The 21,551-nt window shown below is 37.8% G+C and overlaps 1 protein-coding gene across 2 annotated transcripts in view; it reads left to right on the top strand.

Moving 5' to 3' along the window:
• The window catches only part of WDR19 (WD repeat domain 19), a 113,262-nt gene that overhangs the window by 49,895 nt on the left and 41,816 nt on the right, over positions 1–21,551 (top strand). For both annotated transcript variants that reach the window (XM_007098871.3, XM_007098870.2), the window contains exons 16-27: positions 2,873–3,020; positions 3,149–3,353; positions 5,623–5,782; positions 5,976–6,086; positions 8,614–8,723; positions 13,454–13,511; positions 16,070–16,210; positions 16,291–16,373; positions 16,825–16,908; positions 18,109–18,255; positions 18,575–18,699; positions 20,574–20,686. In XM_007098871.3, the coding sequence (XP_007098933.1) occupies positions 2,873–3,020; positions 3,149–3,353; positions 5,623–5,782; positions 5,976–6,086; positions 8,614–8,723; positions 13,454–13,511; positions 16,070–16,210; positions 16,291–16,373; positions 16,825–16,908; positions 18,109–18,255; positions 18,575–18,699; positions 20,574–20,686 (1,485 nt within the window). The remainder of the gene's footprint in view (positions 1–2,872; positions 3,021–3,148; positions 3,354–5,622; positions 5,783–5,975; positions 6,087–8,613; positions 8,724–13,453; positions 13,512–16,069; positions 16,211–16,290; positions 16,374–16,824; positions 16,909–18,108; positions 18,256–18,574; positions 18,700–20,573; positions 20,687–21,551) is intronic.

Raw genomic sequence — 21,551 nt, 5'->3', positions numbered from 1 at the left:
GTTTCAGTGAGTTGATTTTTCCAAACCCGTGACTGGGCACTTGGTAGCCATTTAGCAGGTGTTTGTTAAAGCCCTGCCTCTTTATTGCTTTACCACCCTTCAACCCCTCAAGTTCCAGAATTATCTCACTTGTTGCTGCCCATTCCAACTCCTGTTTCCAACTCTAACTTGCAGCCCAGCTAAGCGTTAAGAAAAAAGTCCTGATAAAACAAAATCCACACAAAAGACTGACTGTATGAGAGCACAGGCTCTCCCTCTCTGACCTGTGGGTGGGTATTTGCTTTTATCCAAATTAAGATCTCACTGCTAGGGTAACAGTTACGTGGTTGGGCACAATATCTGAGGGGAGTATAGTGCCCACAGGAGCGAATTCCTCTTTTAAATAACACCAGGCGATCTTCCACAAGTAAGGCCAATGTGGCAGGGAAGGGAAAGGAAGGCTTGTGGTGTGGGCCTTCCCCTGCCACCACCTAGGGCACAGGAGGAGGCTGCGCGGAGGCCCCTGGACTCCAGACCAGGTTGCTGTGCGTTTGATTTGATTTGAGCACTCGGCCTGTCATAGTGTGCTGCTGCCATGCAGCTCACTTCTCTACTCAACTTCAGTGAATTTGAGAGAAATACTGCTCCTGCGGTGTGCATACATGAGAATAAGGAACAATTCAGACCATAGCTCTTCCTCTTTAAAGTTCTTACATTTACCTGTAGGTTCCCTTCGTATGTATATTCATTCAACCGATTTTTCCTCACTGTGTGCATGGTGAGGAAGTGATTTATGTTGTACAATAGAAGTGGGAGAGATGACGTTTTTCTTACTAATGAATGCCCTAATAAAACAGCCTTGTCCCTCCATCACTCTCTGGAAGCCCATGAAGGGTGACTTGTGATATATTACGGAAAGTTCGTAAATACGTTGCCCTTGAGAGAGGTGGTAGAATGCAGTATTTAAGTGTATGGACCTTAAAGACAGACAAACAGACCTGGAGTTAAGATTAGTAATAATAACAACGAATATTTTTGTGCAGAATACTCCTTACATATATCAGTTATCTCTTAATAGCAACCCCAGATATATTCCCATTTTTTAAGTAAACTTTATGCCCAACATGGGGCTCTAACTCATAACCCCAAGATCAAGAGTTGCATGCCCTACTGACTGAGCCAGCCAGGCTTCTTGGTAAATACTCATATTATTGGCCATTTTACAGGTGAAGAAACTAAGGCATAGAAAAGATAAGTAACGGGGCACCTGCGTGGCTCAGTCAGTTAGGCATCCAGCTTCAATTCAGGTCACGATTTCATGGTTTGTGAGTTCAAGCCCTGCATCGGCCTCTGTGCTGTCAGTTCAGAGCCTGGAGCCTGCTTCACATTCTGTGTCTCCCTCTCTCTGCCCCTCCCCAACTCACACTCTGTCTCTCAAAAAATGAATAAATGTTAAGAAAAATGTTTTTTAAATTAAAAGAAGAAAAAGAAAAGACAAGGAACTTGCCCAAGGTCACACAGTCATAAAATGGTATATGTGATATGAGCCCAGAGTGGCTTCCTCCAGAGCTCTCACTTTAATTGGATTCCCAGTTTCACCGTTTATAAAATGGGTACAGTTCTAGTACCTACTTTGTAGGTTGCTATGTAAAAACTAAATGGGATGATGTGCATAAAGCTTGTAGTACAGTGTCTGCCGTGTAATAAGCACTCAACAAATGTTTACCCTTTAAAAAAATTTCTACCACCAGTCCAGTGGCCCTGGTGTGCACATCCGCACAAACCAAGCATCAGTGTAACATAGTGGTTAGAAGCATAGACTGGAGCCAGACTGCCTGCTGGGTCCAAATCCTGACCCTTCAACTTACTAGCCGTGTGACTTCGGACAAATTTCTTGGTGCCTGAGTTTCTCCATCGGCAAAATGGGCATAATAATGCCTATCTTGTACAGTGTGAGGTTAGAATTAAATGAGGTTACGTACATATAAGTAATTAGCACAGTACCTGGTAAGTAGCGCTATTTGATAGGAATATAATTAGAACTACAATTTTAAATTTTTGATTAGGTAATTTTTTTAAGAAGATAAAAAGAAACAGGTGAAATTCATGTTAATATGTTTAACCCAATATTATTATATCAGTATGTAATCAATATAAAGTACTGAGACGTTTTACCCTCTTGTCCATCCTAGCTCCTTGAGACCTATTGGATAGTTTACACTTACACACATCTCAATTCAGACTACACACGTTTCAATGTTCAAATAGCTGCATGTGGATGTTACACAGTGGCTACTATGTTAGACAGCCAGCTCTATAGTATTGGTTATTATCTGCAAGAATCGTCTATTTCATTCTGACTCCGAGAGGAAAATAGGGTAGAGAGGAGGTGGGTATTTCTCAGTTTCACTTTCAGGATATTATATAAGCCTATCTGCCAAGGCCAATAGCTTATATCACTAACAGTACATTTTCAATTTATTGCAATGCATTATGGAGAAGTTTTTTGAAACAAAACAGACCCAGTGGAATTTATTTAATTTTCAAACATGTATGAGTTAATTTGTTCTATATACCAGGGATTGAAAATTTTCCAAACACCAGTGTGTTCATAGTTTAAATTTCTTTTGTCTTGAGCAGCTTCAATTTTTTTTTCTTTAAGCTGAAGCTTTGTGTCCAGACTTATAGTTTTTCCCGAGTTCAACAAGTTTTAGGCCAAGCCAGATCTAGTACAAGAGTCGGGAAAGGAACTTTCCTTCCTGTTACGGTTGGAGTGTTGTTGGGTTGAATGCGTTGGGAAAACTATGCCAACCACGGCTGCAGACAGGCTCCTACCAGGGCAAGTGATAACAAAGTACATGCTTGGGGCAAATCTGTAAATCCTATTTTGTAGGTCAATGACGCTACCTATGAGATTCCAGATTTTTCACCAACCATTAAAGGTGTCCTTTGGGAAAACTGGCCAATGGATAAAGGTGTATTTATTGCTTACGATGATGATAAGGTGTACACCTACGTCTTTCACAAGGACACGATACAAGGTACTTAATCACCTTTTTGTACAATTGTTGTTAAATAAATTTCCGTGACAGTGAAATTAAAACCTTCCTTTCTGGTTTTTGTGCTGAGTATTCGCTTTTAGCATTAAGATGTCCATTTTAAAATACAGGATCCAAGGTGATTTTGGCTGGAGGCACCAAAGTTCCCTTCTCGCATAAACCTTTGCTGTTATATAATGGAGAGCTGACCTGCCAGACACAGAGTGGAAAAATAAACAACATCTACCTTAGCACCCACAAGTTCCTCGACAGTTTAAAAGATGTGGGGCCTGATGAACTGAGGCAGATGCTGACAAAGACTTTAATGCTAAAAAGGTAGGGCTCCAAACACTTCTCTGGAGCTTCTCATTTGCTTTTGTGATTTTAAAGGCCAAATCCTATTGAAAGAGATGGGCATAATAGTATTTACTTTGTTTACTTTACAGGATTGTTGTGAGGCTCAGATAAGATAATGGGTGTGAGAGTATGTGTAAATTCTAAAGGAAGTCCTGTTGTACTAAGCCCTTTAGAACGAAGAGGTTTCTCATCACCCAAATAGCAGTTATTGTGAAATTCTAATAAACCTCATTATTTCAGCAGTATCTTAATGTCATCATAAGAAGTTTGGTTTTGCCTAGTTCGTAATTTTTTTTTTTTTTAATCTGATTTTTCCTGTTACCTCTTAGGGCTTTTTTGAGTCTTCCTTTGTGGTTCTGACCATCTCTTAAATGTTGCTGTTCCTCAGCATCCCATAATCTCCCTCTTCTCTTCTCTAATCATTTTTCCTGAATGAACCTCCTCTACTTACATGGCTTCAACAACATTCATAAGAGGCTGACTCCAAAATGTGCATCTTTTGCTTAAACCTGTATTTCCCACTGCCTACCAGTTGTGTTTTTGGGAGTCCACAAGCTCCTCAAACTTTCTCTGTTTAAAACAACTCATCCTGCCCGGCCTCTTCTTTTTGCCCAGTCCTTATCACGTGTGCACCTGTCCCAACACACACACCTACACCTGCATACACGCATACACCAGACCCTTTTCTCCCCCACCCCCATACTTCTCCCCCACCCCCACTAACTCACACCCTCACTTGGAATAATATATGATGTCACCACTTCCCGACTGCTCTCTCTGTGATAGCCTCATGACAGTCTCCTCTATTCTCCACACACTTTTGAAAATCTGAATCTGATGCTCTCTCTCACTCTCCTGCTGGAGATCCTTCCCATTGCCTTGAGGAAGAAATCCCTACTCCTCAGGGACCTCAGCATGACGTACCGGACACTTGATGATTTAATGCCAGCCTTAGCTGTCCCCATTCTTCCACTCTCTGTTCTGCCAGCTGCTTGAATCTGATGTTTTTCATGATTCTTTGCCTTGGCACATACGGCTTTCTCTTCCTGGAACACCCTTCTCCTATGTCTGTATGCAGGAACTCCTTATTCTCCACATTCAACAGAGCCCTCTCCTGCTCCAGGATGCATTCCCTGCAGCCCCGTAACCTCTGGCAGGCTGGTTGGGGGCCTTTCTGGTGGATTGCCGCAGGGCAGTATACACAGTGGTTTAGAATACTTCCCCCCTACCCCCACTGCTGTGTGACAGGCTAGTCTTGTGAGGTTTCTGAGCTTCACTTTTCCTCATCTGTAAAGAAGAAATAGTAATATTTCTTAGTGGAGAGGGCTGTTAGAGTAATCTAGTGAGAGAGTTTAGGCAAAGCATTTAGCACAGATTCACATATTACAAGCCCTCAATGACCTGTGTCATACTGTGTCAGAGTCGTCTGTTGACTTACCTGTCTCTTCCACCTTCCCCAATTATGACGGCCTAAAAAACAGTGACTGTGGGCATGATCTTTGTATCTTGGTTCCAAACGCAGTTTCTGGCACAGAACAGGTGCTCAGTAAACGTGTGTTGGCTGGGAAAATGCATGGGTGAACAGATGGATGGATAGATATAATATATTCATTAACGCAGGGGTCCCACAAAAAGTTCGACTGGCATTTATGGTCATGTTTTGACCAGAAGTCAGTGACCTTTCTTGTTATGGGCCAAATGGTAAACATTTCAGGCTTTAAAAGCCATGGGGTCTCTGTCACATCTACTCAAGCCAGCCGTTGTAGCACAAGAGCAGCCAAGACAATCCATAAAAAATGGACCGAGCGGCCTTGTTCCATTCAGACTTGGGTCACAGCAGCAGACAGCTGACTGTAGGCCATAGTTTGCTGGCCTCTGTTGTAAACTTCCAAATATGTAGGAGTAGAGAGAGTACTGTTATTAGTCTCATGTGAGAAGAGAAATAATTTTCATCTCTGTGTGAAATAAACCCAAAAATAAACAAACAAAAAGAGTTAGTTGCTAATGAAGGAGGGTGGTTACACAGCATAGAGTCAGATTAGTAAAAGAAGTTCAAGAAAAAGCATTTATCTGTATAACAAAGGAAGACAAGTTTATGTAGTTTTTGATAACTTGGAAATGATGATGACAGATGAAGAAATGGTTTGCAAATTTATCTGAGATGTGACATTATATTATATATACCCTGAGCATTGCCAGTTAGGGGACGAGTAGAGCGCCCTGATTAAATCCTGTGCTCAAATGCTAGGTTTTCTGATGCTTGGGAAATATGCAAGATTCTGAATGATCACGCTGCCTGGAATGAGCTGGCCGGAGCTTGTCTCCATCACATGGAAGTGGAGTTCGCAATCCGCGTCTATCGGACAATCAGAAATGTTGGCATAGTGATGTCCTTGGAACAGATAAAGGTAAACAGCATCTCATGAGAATTATTAGTTAGTATTTAAGTGGTATTTATTCAGTCATTTTAAGCTTCTGAAGTTAATCGTACCTAACTCATCAAGTTAGTCGATAGACCATTACCACTTCCTACTAAGCAAAGGCTTTAAAAAAAAAAAGAAATTCTTTATTTGTTCTCATTAAAACTGCTTTTATTTGTAGGGAATAGAAGACTACAATCTTCTGGCAGGACATCTGGCCATGTTTACTAATGATTTCAACCTGGCCCAGGACCTGTACCTGGCATCCAGCTGTCCCATTGCTGCCCTGGAGGTATGGTGGCAAATAAGGATGGGAAGAACACGCAAAGGGGATCCCCTTTTGTGTAGTTAAAATTTCTCAGCACCAGACACCACACACCTTCTCCTTCCTAGAATTTAGACATTTCGGCTTTAAGAACCCCTAAGTATTCATTAATTTCAAAACTACTTTCATTCTGTGTTCTGTGGAGCCATAAAAGGCATGTTATTTTAACATTACCAAATAATTTAAAGTCTGTGTCCAAAGAGAACAGATTATTAAATTTATAAAAATGTACACAAATGAAAACAGTCACCATGTATCTAGAGCTCACCTGGTGCCAGGCACTTTTCTAAGCACTTGACATATTTTTACTCCTTTAACCCTCCCAACAATCCCAGCGGTTAGTTACCTTCTCTATTTCCCAAGTGGGGAAACTGAGGTACATGTATCTTTTACTTGCTTTATGAGATTCTCTTGTGTGTCAAGAGGTACACTGAGGACTAGTATACCATCATTAGTTTCCCAGAGGTGAACATTGCAGGGGAAGGACTAGGACAGAGGGAAGGACCTGGCTCAACACAAGGAAGAAGTGATTAAATGGAATAGCAATTATTGGGCTCTTGAGTTCAGCTCAGGTCATGATCCCAGGGTCACGGGATGGAGCCCCATGTTGGGTTCTGCACTGAGCTTGGAGACTGCTGGATATATTCTCTCCCTTCCTTTCTGCCCCTCTCCATGCTGGTGCTCTCGATAAGATAAAAGATAAGATAAGAGATAAGATAAGATAAGATAAAAAATAGAGCTGCTGTTAGAACATGAACTCTAGGGTCAGATGTGTCTGGGTTCAAATCCCAGCTCTGTGTAATGTTCTACAAGTTATTTAATCTTTCTGTGCCCTAGGTCCCATTTTTTAAAATTAGGGGTCACAATATCTAGCCTGTAGGGTTACTGTAAAGATTTCAAAATGAGACTAGATCTCTGGAACAGTGCCTGACCAATAGTAAGGACACAAAGTGGTAGCTGTTGTCATTGTTAACGTTATCCTACCTCACGCCAGCATTTCCATAACTACTTAGAGGAGGGGTTTTGAAAACGCACTTGCTGTTAGTTTTACAACTTCACTTTTTCAAATTGTTCTACAGAAAATTTTCATAATTTTAAGTGAACTAAATTTAAAAATGTTGGATAATTTTACAATATCATTTGTGATAATGGGGGACACCCTGAGAAAATTTCAAAATTTGGACTGATAGGCACTGAAGTAGGAATATAGTTCACTCTTACGTGGATCCTAAGAAACTTAACAGAAGACCATGGGGGAGGGGAAGAAAAAAAAAAAAGTGAGAGAGGGAAGGAGCCAAACCATAAGAGACTCTTAAAAACTGAGAACCATCTGAGGGTTGATGGGGGTGGGAGGGAGGGAAGGGTGGGTGAGGGGTATTGAGGAGGGCACCTGTTGGGATGAGTACTGGATGTTGTATGGAAACCAAATTGACAATAAATTTCATATTAAAGAAAAAAAGGAATATAGTTGTGATATGAGGGCAAAAATGCCACCTTAGCCCTTCTGCATTTAGTCGTGGACTCTTGTTGTGTGCTACGGGATTTGTAAAGGATTTGAAGTGATGACTGACTTCCCAGTGGAGAGGGGTGATTAACCTGTCGTTCCTTTAACCTCACTTCGAAGGCTGAGGAGTTAGCTGGGTAAGAGGTCAGAGGCACAGCCCTACTGCCTAGCAGTAGGTATATACTGGCATATACTAGTATATATACTAGTAGAGTATACTGCTAGGTACTAGCAGTATAATTTGCTATACTAGCCTCTCTTTGCCTCAGTTTCTGGATTTCTAAAATACGTACAATAAAAGTTCCTTGCAAAAGGCTTGCTAAGGAAAAGTAAATAAGTTAATGCCCTCAACTAGCACCTGGCAAAGAAGAGCACTTGAAAAATGTTAGCTATTATTCATTCCTTACAAAATGTGAATAAAGTGAGGAGTAAACTCTAAAAGATTCTTTAATAATTAGTTTATGTTTGGAATTATGTGCCGGATGCAGATAAAAGATCACAGGAGCCAGGAAGAAAGACAGGTTCACATTTTATATTTATGTTTGTTATTATTCATGTTGTGAAATAGCTTCAGATTTTCTCAGAAAATAACATCAATTCCTATAGTAAAGTATTTCTCATTTTTTAAATTATCTCCCCTCTAACTAGAAAATTAATCTTGATTGGGTTAATTTTTATTTAATTTTTCCCAATTGATAAAAATTAAATACTAAAGAGTATTATTTTGTTAGGGAAGACTGAATTTTGGAGGACCACATACCATCATAATAGTAAGATGTTTTTGCTCCCCAAGACCAATTATTACCCCCTTGGGAGCTCTATCACTCCCACTGAGGCTGTATGCTATAATAATACATTATCCTTACCAAGATCAAGTTCCGCTTTTTAAACAAAAAGCTTTTCCAATCACTTCTAGTAAAACTAGCATTGTATGATGACTGTGCATAATAATGTGTTCATTTGAAATTAAGGTCTTTCTCTTCCCAATAGATGAGAAGAGATTTACAGCATTGGGACAGTGCCCTGCAACTGGCCAAGCGGTTAGCCCCAGACCAGATACCATTTATATCAAAAGAATATGCTATTCAGCTTGAATTCACGTAAGTCCTTATCTTTACGTTTTTCAATCAGTAGCTAGCTACTGAATATCTTCAATTCCAAACTGCCATTAATTAGAAGGCCCTCCACTGATTTAATAATTGCTAATGGGGACAGGAGGGAAGCTGTATTAATTGTACTTCCAAAAAATGTTTTTTCTAATGAAGTCTTGTCCAGGCCTTTATCCACTTTCATTTTCAGGATCAAAATTTAAGTTTGGGTCTAAGCCTTTCCTACACTTAGAGGCTAAATATTGTTTTGAATCACATTTGGCCAAAAACAGTTCTACATAGCATCAAGGTGATGTACTGCTTTTCATAGCCTATGTTCATGATCTTGACCTCTTTGAACACTTCAAGGATTTGCAGTGTAATTTCAGGTCGTGTGGAAAAATACCAGAATTGGGGCACCTGGGTGGCTCAGTCAGTTGAGCATCCAACTTCGGCTCAGGTCATGATCTCACTGCTTGTGAGTTCAAGCTCCACGTCAGGCTCTCTGCTGACAGCTCAGAGCCTGGAGCCTGCTTCAGATTCTGTGTCTCCCTCTCTCTCTCTGCCCCTCCCCTGCCTCATGCTCTGTCTCTCTTTCCTTCAAAAATAAACATAAAAAAAATTTTTTTTAAATAAATAAAGTGTTCAAAATTTCAACTTAGCATCACCTAACTGGGCTTGCCCAAAGAAAACCTGAGGCTTCTGATGAAGAAATTGTTACCCCTGTTGTCAAGAAACATCCTAGCTGTGTTGACATAATTGGGTCCAAATATTAGAAATTTCCACTTAGAATGAGCACTGGGTGTTATATGGGAACCAATTTGACAATAAATTATATTTTTAAAAAAGGAAAGAAAGGAAAAAAGTAAAAAATGAAATGAAATGAAATGAAATGAAATGAAATGAAATGAAATACAAAAAGAAATTTCCACTTAGAAACATTGCTAACCACACAGCCTGGGCTGTCCAGAACAACGTTCTCAATCAGCAGAACAGTTTGTCTTCCAAAAAATCCCTGGTGCACTAACATGTGAGGAAACTGGGTGAACTGGGTGAGGCCTAGAGAGTTGGATGACCTGCCTAAACTGATATGGTAAAGCTCAGGCAGAACTCAAATAATGCCATTTTTAGAGCTGATTGATTTATTCTGGAGGCGATGTTTTCTCAGAGGAAGATGGATCTCCAAGTGAGTTTTAGCCAAACATCACTGATTCATTCTCTCCCAAATAATAAAAACAAGGTAATAAATAGGTCTTCTGGATGTGCAGACCCATGTTAGCATCAGTTATGGGAGTATTATTATTTATATTATGTGTAATACTTTTTATCTCAGTAAGAACCAGGGCCCTCAGTACTGTAATCCGAAGCATGTTCCTTATTTTCTACCCTGATCCTTTCAATACATATTCTACTTATAAATATTGGGCCTTTGGAAAATACATTCATTTTTACGGTCACATGATTATCATTAATGCCCTAAAGGCGATAATCAGAAGCAGTCTATTCAGAAGACATGAACAGACATTTCTCCAAAGAAGACATACAGATGGCCAACAGACACATACATGAAAAGGTGCTCAGCATCAGACATCATCAGGGAAATGCAAATCAAAGCCACAGTCATCTCACACTTGTCAGAATGGCTAAAACCAACAAGTGTTGGCAAGGATGTAGAGAAAAAAGAACCTTCGTGCATTGTTGATGGGAATGCAAACTGGTACAGCCACTGTGCAAAACGGTATCGAGTTTCCTCAAAAAGTTAAAAATAGGAATACCCTATGATCCAGCAATTCCAGTTCTGGGTATTTACCGAAAGAATATGAAAACACTAATTCGAGAAGATATGTACCCCTATGTTTATTGCAGCATTATTTACAGTAGCTAAGATATGGAAGCAACCCAAGGTCCACCGATAGATGAATAGATAAGGAAGATGTGGCATATATATACAATAGAATATTATTCAGCCATACAAAAGAATGAAATCTTGCCATTTACAACAACATGATTGGAGTTAGTATAATGCTAAGTGAAATAAGTCAGAGGAAAATATCATATGATTTCATTCATATATGGAATTTAAGAAACAAGTGGAAAAAAAAAAGACAAACAAAAAACAGACTCTTAATTATAGAGAACAAATAGATGATTACCAGAGGAGAGGTGGATGGGGGCATGGGTGAAATAGGTGAAAGGGATTAAGAATACACTTATGAGCACCGAGTTGTATATAGAATTGGTGAATCACTATCTGAAACAAATGTAACACTGTATGTTATATACTGGAATTAATTTTTTTTTTTAAGTATCCCATAAAGAGTAATCTCTTTGACATGAGCCATAGGAACATTTTTCTAGGTATGTCTCCTCTGACAAGGAAAACAAAAGCAAAATTAAACTATTAGGTCTACACCAAAAATAAAAAGCCTTTGCAGAGTGAAGGAAACCATCAACAAAACTAAAAGACAACCTATGGAATGGGAGAGGATATTTGCAAATGACATACCTGATACAGGGTTGATATCCAAAATATACAAAGAATTTCTATAACTTAACACCGAAAAAACACAAATAATCCAGTTAAAAAATGGGCAGGAGACATGAATAGATATTTTTTCAAAGAAGACATACAGATGGCCAACAGACACATGAAAAGATACTCAACATTACTCATCATCAGAGAAATGCAAATCAAAACCACAATCAGATATCTCACACCTGTCAGAATGGCTAAAATCAAAAGCACAAGAAACAAGTGTTGGTGAGGATGTGGAGAAAAAGGAATCCTCTTATACCATTGGTAGGAATGCAAACTGGTGCAGCCACTCTGGAAAACAGCGTGGAGGGTCCTCAAAAAATTAAAAATAGAACTACCCTATGACCCAGCAATTTCACTACTAGGTATTTATCCAAAGGATACAAAAATACTGATTTGAAGGGGCACATGCACCCCAGTGTTTAGAGCAGCACTATTAACAGTAGCCAAATTATGGAAAGAGCCCAGATGTCCATCGACTGATGAACAGATAAAGAAGATGTGGTATACATATACATATGTATATGTTTACATATGCAATCAGCCATCAAAAAGAATGAGATCTTGCCATTTGCAATGTAGATAGATGGAGCTAAAATGTATTATGCTACGTGAAATAAGTCAGAGAAAGACAAACACCATAAGATTTCACTCATGTGGAATTTAAGAAACAAAACAGATGAACATAGAGGAAGGGAAGGAAAAATAAGATAAAAAGGGAGGCAAACCATAAGAGACCTTTAACTAGGGAGAACAAACTGAGGGTTGCTGGAGGAGAGATGGGCGGGAGATGGGCTAGAGGGGTGTTAAAGAGGGCACTTGTGATGAGCACTGGGTGTTGTATGTTATGAATCACTAAATTCTACTCTTGAAACCAATTCTATACTATATGTTAACTAATTCAGATAAAATCTTGGAGGAAAAAAATAGATTACCATATGATCCAGTAATCCCACTACTGGGTATTTATCCCCAAAAAACTGAAAACACAAATTCAAAAAGATATCTACAACCCTACATTTACTGTAGCATTATGTACTGTAGCCAAAATATGGACGCAACCCAAGTGTCCATTGATAGATGAATGGATAAGGAAGATGTGGTATATATACACAGTGGGATATTACTTGGCCATAAAAAAGAATGCAGTCTTGCCATTTGCAGTATCACGGATAAATCTAGAAGGTATAATGCTAAGTGAAGTAAGTCAGAGAAAGACAAACACTATGTGATTTTACTCATTTGTGGAATTTCAGAAACAAAACAAATGGAGAAAAAGACCAAAAAACATAATCTTAAAAATAGAGAACAAACCGGTGGTTGCCAGAGGGAAGGTGGGTGGGAGATAGGTAAAGAGGACTAAGAGTACACTTATTGTGGATGCCTGGGTGGCTCAGTCAGTTGAATGTCCGACACTTGATTTTGGCTCAGGTTATGATCCCAGAATCATGAGATTGAGCCCCAGGTCGGGCTCCACAGGCTGAGCATAGAACCTGCTTAAGATTCTTCCCCTCTGCGCCTCTCCCCCGCTTGCATGCATGCTCTGTCTCTCTCTCTCTCAAATAAAAATTAAAAAAAAATAGAGTATACTTATCATGATGAACACTGAGGAATGTATAGAATTGTTGAATCATTGTACACCTGAAACTAATATAACACTGTATGTAATAATTTTTTTTTAAAAACAAAGGATGCCTGTAAAACTGGCCCATAAAATTTAATGTCCCTCCCCAAAATGCTTAAAATACTACAAAGTAATAAGTATCTTACAATCTAACATAATCCAGCTTTATAATTATTTTTATTTCTTTAAAATTTTTTTGTAATGTCTATTTTAGAGAGAGAGAGAGAGAGAGAGAGAGAGACAGAGCACAAGTGGGGGAGGGGCAGAGAGCGAGGGAGACACAGGATCCCAAGCAGGCTCCAGGCTCTAAGCTGTCAGCACAGATGTGGGGCTCAAACTCACAAGCCGTGAGGTTATGACCTGAGCCAAAGTTGGACACTTAACTGAGCCACCCAGGCACCCCTATAATTATTTCTAAAGCAGCAAAATAATAATGAACTGCACTTGAAAAAAATGCTTATATGTTGTATATCCCATCTTATGTGAGCCCAAGCAACTCAGTGACAAAGATTTCTTTTAAATCTTGTATATGTAAAGGAGATACTTAAATATGTATTAAAATTCACTCTAATTTTTTTTCAGGGGTGATTATGTAAATGCTTTGGCTCATTATGAGAAAGGAATAACGGGTGATCATAAGGTAAACTTGAATAAAGATATGTATAATTATCTTTAGGTTTGTTAGTTTCATTTAAAAAGCCATGGTCTAAATTGCATTTTATTTATTAGTAGGTGAGCTCTTTTTCAGTTTATTAACAACTTTGCAAGGATATAGTTAAATCATTTTAAAACACTTCAGATCTAAAGATGACAATATTTTTTATCACTCTGAAAAAGATGTTTTCCTTTGTATCTTAAATATGAGCTTCTCGTTAATGTTCAGAGTAAAATTTTTATCCTTTCCCACTTACAGGCTAACTATGATTTTCATGAGGCTTTGCCTTTTACTCTCAAAAAATTTCAATAACTACTCTACAGTGTACCCCCAGTCCATAAAAGTCTGTTCTGCCATTTCATCTCTCACGCTGTATCTTTTATGATGATCCTGGAAATCATGTACTTTATGCACTATTCCAGCCCATTCTCCCATCCCAGGGTTTTAGCTCAAGAAGCTAAATTTTGCAATAAAAATTGATGTTTTTAGGTGAGGTCTTGTAAAGATTGAAAATCTTTTTATTTCCTATTTTATAGCTAGAATTTTTATTACAGAAGTTAATACAGTTTCACTGTAGTCCATTTAAAAAATCACCACAGTATAACATGACAAGTGAGAGTCTACCAATCTCTCCTCTATCCACACACCTCAGTGGTAACCACTGTTAACAGTTTTATATATTTCCACCCAGAATCTCTTGTAAGCATACAAATACGAATGTAATGTGGACTTTCACTAAATATGAAATCATTCAGTTTTACAGGGGTGCCTGGGGTGGCTCAGTTGGTTAAGAGCTGACTTTGGCTCAGGTCATGATCTCATGGTTCGTGAGTTCAAGCCCTGCGTCAGGCTCCATGCTGACAGCTCAGAGCCTGGAGCCTCCTTCGGATTCTGTCTCCCTCTCTCTCTGCCCCTCCCCGACTTGTGCTATCTCTATCATTCATAAATAAATAAACTAAAAAAAAATTGTTTTAATGCTTTAAAAAAAATCATTTCCTTTCAGCAAAGATTAACTGAAATCCGTTTTGGGATAAACAGCATTCTGTTTTCTTCATGGTCTTTCAAGTCAATACATTCGAATCTATGTTAATCTTTTAAGAGCTTCTAATAGTCTATTGTTTAGATATAGCATGGTCTTTATATCCACTCCCTTATTGAATCATAATTGTTTTTGGTTTTTTACTATCAAAATACTGCAATGAATATTCTACCTAGTGTACATGTATCTTTACCTAAGATCGTATTTCTGAAGGATATTATTCTTATAAGGGGATTTCTACGTCATAAAATATATGCTTTTAATTTTTTATATTGCTAAGTTGCTTTCCAGAAAGTATAGCAATTCATATAGCTGTAGGTCATCTGAGAAAGTGTCCATTTTCCCCCACAGTTTCAACAACACTGAATGTTAATCACTTTATCTCATCTATCAATTTTATGAGCCAAAAACAAAGGTCTTTTGTGTGTGTTTATCAGTGAAGCTGAGCATGTTTTATTTATTGGCCAATTATATGTTTTTTAATGAATTGCCCGATCATATCCTTTGCCTTGCATAACTCTTGAGTTTTTGATATTTTCTTTGGCTACATACATTTTAAGGTTTTAAAAAAAATTTTTTTATGTTCTGTTTATTTTTGAGACAGAAAGAAAGCATGAGCAGGGGAGGGGCAGAGAGAGAGGGAGACAGAGTCTGAAACAGGCTCCAGGCTCTGAGCTGTCAGCACAGAGCCCAACATAGGGCTCGAATTCATGAACCACGAGATTATGACCTGAGCTGAAGTTGGACGCTTAACCTAATGAGCCACCCAGGCGCCCCTTAAGTTTTTTTTTTTTATCTGTGTATTTGAATATAGTAACCACTAGCCACACGTTGCTATTTAAATGATTGAAAATTAAATAAAATTTAAAATTCAGTGTCTTTGTCACGCTGACCATATTTCAAGTACCCAGTAGCCATTTATGACTATTAGCCACCGTGTTGGACCAGGCAGATATAGAAGATTTCCATCATCACAGAATGTTCCACCAGCCATGCTGTTTTACATAAAATACAATAGGACATTATATTTTATTACATAGATTAGTTCCCTGAACAGTTCTTTAGTTATCTTTAATGAATTAAACAATTTTACATAAAGTTTTTAATGTTTAATCGTGTCTAGTAGAGAAATCTTCCATTTGATAAATGGCTTTTTCCTTAATTTTGTTCATAGCATTTATGCTGTGTATCCAGCATATTACTTCTTATATAAAATTTTATATCAAGAAGACATACAGAGATACACAAAGCATTATGACAAGGGTAGTAAGAATTTGTTGTTAAGCATAAAAGGTGTAAACTTCTAAAGAAAAATATATAACTTTGTAACAGAAGATTTAAAAAAAAAAAAAAAAGGACTCAGTGTTACTTCATAATCTTGAGATTTTCCTGAAAAGACTAGTGAAAGTAACCTTTGGGCTCATTTTAGATTTAAATCAATTGTTTGGCTGAAATACATCAATTTAACTTAGGGTCTGATGTGTTATTTGCCTTATAATTCCAGGAACATGATGAAGTGTGTTTGGCTGGAGTGGCCCAGATGTCTATAAGAATGGGAGACATACGCCGAGGGGTTAACCAAGCCCTAAAGCATCCCAGCAGGGTCCTTAAAAGAGACTGTGGAGCCATATTGGAGAACATGAAGGTACCCTTTCCTAGGCATAAATATTCATGCGGACTTATACGTAATAAATTCAGTGTTTTAATAATCTCATATTGTTTTAGCAATTTTCAGAAGCAGCCCAACTGTATGAAAAAGGTCTCTATTATGATAAAGCAGCATCTGTTTACATCCGCTGTAAGAATTGGTAAGCATTTGCTAAGTTTGTTCTGAGCAAGTGTGGAAATGAATGGGTCCCGGAAGTCTCCCCACTTGTTTCCTTATCTGTACACCCTGTTTTCCCTATCTAGGTCTTCCCTCTATCTCCTTTTTTCTTCTTGGATGAGTTCATATTAATAGTTTGTTCCCCAAAGAACAACACATCCTGTTGGTTCGGAAATCCCTGATCAGACAAATTACTAGGGAAAAGAGCCCTGTTGCCCCCAAACTGTTAATGAACGAACCTTCATTGTCCCTTGGAGGGGTAGGGCAGGGGTGTGGCATCAGAAGGAAAAGCAGTTACATCTGCTTTTACCTATAGGAGCCAAGATTTCAAAGATCATGATAACTTTTTTGAATCCTAAAAACTAACACTTGATTGTGGAGAGTGACTTTGGAAGTGAATATAGTGCTGATACTCTCTGAAATCTACATTCTAGGGCAAAAGTTGGGGAGCTTCTGCCTCGTGTTTCTTCTCCAAAGATTCACTTGCAGTATGCCAAAGCTAAGGAAGCAGATGGAAGGTTTGTACAGTTTCTCAAATTCATGCAAGTTTAAAGCAATATATAAGTTTGATAAATTAACCATCAATCTTTACAACTTCTAAGAAAGGCAGAGTGGAGAAAGAAAACATCTTTACCCTTTGCCTGGCCTTAAGTGCCAAACTATTACATTTTTCCCATATTTTAAATACCTCAAGTAAACCTTGGTGTATTCAATATAGGCTACTATCTCTTTTTATTTGAGAGTTAAGTACTAAAAGGTGATATTTTGATATAATATGGCGTGAAAATAAAGTGATGATCATTTTATTAAGAAGGATAACTTACAGATGCCGAGGAAAAGAACAGTGAAGAAATACGAATTCCACACCGATGACTGCACAGTTTAAGCTGCAAAACAGTGTCAAGATATCACAATGGATAGTTAATATCCTAAATAATATCTTCTGTCCTTCTGCAACTGGATAGAAGAAACTCAAAGACAAGGAGTCTCAGAGGAGGAAACACAATTAGGAAATTGTATCTCATACAAACATGAAAAAGCTCTACCTCACTAATAATAATTAAAGCAACAGTATGTTATTTCAACCTCTCCTATCGTGAGATTTTAAACTAATAACCATACTATGAAAATGCACTTGTTATGCATGACTGACTCGTTCTGTATAATTTCCATAGCCTTTGGAAAGTTATTTGGCAAAATACATTAAGAGACTTTTAAAGGTCAGTACCCTCTACTTTTAGAAAAGCAACCTTAGGAAATAGAGATACACACTAAATGTCTTGTTGAAATGCAAAGAGCTGGAAAGCTAATGCAGACTGAAGACAAGTCTTGAGCTCCATCTAGAGGTTGACACGCAAAAATTTTATAGATCACTCTTACTGAAATATTCTGTTATTTTCTGTTTTCTAAAATAAGCTTTATATTACTATTATAAACTTCCCAATCAAAAAAAAAAGGAAAGTGTAAAAAATTCTATATATATTGTTCAGATGAAAAAATGCAATTCAATATTAATATTTTACTGTTAGTTTATCAGACCTCTAAAAAAGAACACATTTTAGGGAGATGATTCCTTGTATTCATCCTAATGAAGAATAAAGAAGTACAAGAAAAATAAGCAACCGCCATCAATAAAAAAAATTGCCTCCTGTATTGACATTTCCCCCCCAAATGTGACAGTGTTAAGGAAGCTTATCTGAACTAAGTATTTCTTATAGATACAAAGAAGCCGTTGTGGCTTATGAGAATGCAAAACAGTGGAACAGTGTAATCCGCATCTATCTGGATCACCTCAACAATCCTGAAAAGGCTGTCAGTATTGTCAGAGAGACCCAGTCTCTGGATGGAGCCAAAATGGTAGCCAGGTAACGGAATGTATTATTTTTGGACTTCCAAAAACTAGCCTGGAAAGAAAGCCCCACTTACTTTGATCAAAGAAATAAATTCAAAGGGAATATTCTTTATAATTTTTTTTGTTAGATCTAAGTGTTTAAATTCAAAGTCTATTTGTTGTGGTTAGTGTAGGAGAGAATGTTTTTCAAATACAAGCATATAGTATAAAACTGCAGTTTCCATTTTTTATGCATTTTTTAAAACGGTTTCTCATAGTTGCAAAAAGATTTCATTTTGTAAATGACAAACTTATTTTAAATGAGCCAAGCTGATTAAAATACTTTGTTTTAGGTTTTTCCTACAGTTAGGTGACTACGGGTCTGCCATCCAGTTTCTTGTTATGTCCAAATGTAATAATGAAGCTTTCACCCTGGCTCAGCAGCACAACAAAATGGAAATCTATGCAGACATTATTGGTAAATACCATTGTTTTCCCTAATTTCTCTTACAGATTTGTATCCTAGAAATACTTGACCCTTAGGACCTAATTATCAACTTGGTATGCCCACAAGCACATGCACACACACCATTTATACAGAGACGCATACATATTGATGTGTTAGATTTCAAGATTCCTACTATCTTACAGGTGAGATGGAATTATAAGACCCGTTTTCAAAAATTAAGATTTTGGGGTGACTATTAAAAGAAGCCAGATTTCCCAAATTCTGCTGTTTGCCAACCAGTGGTAAAACAAGGTTCCAAAATGAAGGTAATAAAAAATGCAGAGGAATTTTTGAAAAAATAGTTTAAGTTTTTTAAATTGAGTTAAAAATTAAGATTATATGATTCTACTTTGATGAAGAGTGATATATACAAGACGTGGTTTTTTCAGAAGAAAGTCCAAAAGAGGATTTTATATTCTGAGAACACCTGCTTTTAGGTTTTCTTCCCTTATGTGCAATTTTCTTAGAAACTACTGAAATAATTTTCAGATTTTGATTTTATGGGCCATACATAACATTATTTTTGGTGGTATTTTATTTTGGTTTATTTTATTTTCCCAATATACATAGCACAAGTTTACCATTTTAACCATTTTTAAATGTACAGTTCAGTCATATTAACAGTGTCATACAGCCGTCAGTCACCACCATCCATCCCCAGAACTTTGAATCGTCCTGAACTAAAGCTCTGTACTCATTACACAGTATGTCCCCATTCCCTGCCCCCCACCGCTCCTGGCAACCACTGTTGTACTTTCTACAAATCTACATAAATTTGACTACTCATAGTATGTCATATAAATGGAATCCTGAAGTACTTGCCTTTTTGTGTTTTGTTTTTTAAAATTTACGAAATGACTGTAAGAATTGATGATAGGATTTATGAGAAAATTTTTATTTCAGTTTCAAGGAAACAAAAATAGGTAAAAGCATCTTCTCATATCTTAGAAAGTCATCCAGATAATTGGAGAAAATAAGGAGGTAAAGGAAAAAAGGAAATACGAATACAAGTGATATTAGAGTTATTAATTTTTAATTCGACAGATAACATTTCTTAACATTACAAATCACTATACCACTAACCCATTTAAGTTTTTCTCATTTCATAAGGATGTGGCTTATCCTGCATCACACACACACACACACACACACACGCACACACGCACACACTTTTTGTCCACCTTTCTTTACCCTCTTCTATTACAAACTCCCTATCTGCCTTGGGCTGGAGGCCCAGGGCTGTTGTGACACTTTGGTATTGTAACAGGACTCCCAATACCCATGGGTAAATGTAAACAATGAGTTGGAACTCCTGCAGAGTTGAGGTCCTTCTTCCACTGTGCTTAACATATTTAAGCTTCAAACCAAAAGAAAAACAGTAATAAAAGAAAAAGAGTAATTATCTTTAAATGGCATCTATCAGCCACTTGAATAGCATTTTCCTTCCTTGTCTGGCAAATGCGGACAATTGTCGAAACCAGGCCTTGCTGAGAAAGGCGGATAGATTACGTTTGTATTATGGTTGACTTCTGATTGTTCTTAGACTCTCTGGCAGAATGCGATTGCACCAAGGGTGATGTCTGACCATAGCCTACATTCTCACAAGGCTCGTAATTTTCTCTCCTGATTCCTGTTGAGGGTGAAAAGAAAATGGAACAGAGCTGGTATTTGGGGGAATGATGGTGGATCTGTTTTGTGATGAAAACAAACACTGATAATAACACTGATATTTACAGTTACAAATTTTTAATCACCTATTTTTAGATCACCTGTATTTGGATCTTATTTTTAAGTTAGCAATAAAATTTTGCTCAGATATTTTACTCCGTGAACTTCTGTTGTAGGTTCTGAAGGTACTACTAATGAAGACTATCAAAGCATCGCCTTATATTTTGAAGGAGAAAAAAGACATTTTCAGGCTGGAAAATTCTTCTTGCTGTGTGGCCAATATTCACGAGTTAGTATTTCCTGAGAAAATATACATTGGACTCCACAGGAATGCTAATAAGATTCTTTCTTTATTTTTTTAAGTAATCTCTATGCCCAATGTGGGGCTCAAACTCAAGAGTCCGAGATCAAGAGTCGTATGCTCTACTGACAGACAGCCAGATGCCCCAGCAATATTTTAAAATTATATTATTGCTTTCAGACACCCAGACCTGAAATATCAAAGTTAACTTTAAATCATTCTCTCTCTCCCACAGCCAATCACATTCTTCCCCTGTAATATCTCTGACATTGTCCCTTTTCATTCTAACTATCATCAACTTAATCCAAACCTGGGTCACTTCACTTATTATATTATTACAATATTATTCCTATTTTCTAGTTTCTGTTCCTATAACTCATCCTTCATTTTATTCCCCAAACAGTACTTACTTTCACTGCTACAGGGCCCCTAAAGCAGGAGTTATGGCGTTCAAGCAAGGGATATAACTCAGTGAAGCTGTGTGTTCATTGTGTTCATTGGGTGTTCACTGGGGACTACCGGGTGCCACCTGTTTGGTCTGAGGGAAACATCTTCTACTTACCTCCAGAAAATTGTTGCCCTTCAGGAGTTGGGCCCATGTGGGCTAGATCATAGGACTTTCCATGAGAAATAGAATTCTAGGTCTCCCAATTTTAAAACATGGGCCCACATATTTGTAGAATACCTCGCCTGCCAAAGAAACATGTCTGTGTGTGAACTCAGCCTTCTGGCTACCTATTTACTGTTTCTGGCCACTTAAAGTCCAGATTCCTTAGCTGGCACTCAAGAGAATTCCCACAGATTGACCAACCAGCTCCTGTACTTCCCAACCTGGCATCCAGCTGTTTCCATT

This window comes from Panthera tigris, chromosome B1, assembly GCF_018350195.1.
Source record: "Panthera tigris isolate Pti1 chromosome B1, P.tigris_Pti1_mat1.1, whole genome shotgun sequence".
NCBI lineage: Eukaryota > Metazoa > Chordata > Mammalia > Carnivora > Felidae > Panthera > Panthera tigris.
Note: the sequence above shows the minus strand (reverse complement) of the source record. Positions and strands in the feature narration are given on the sequence as shown.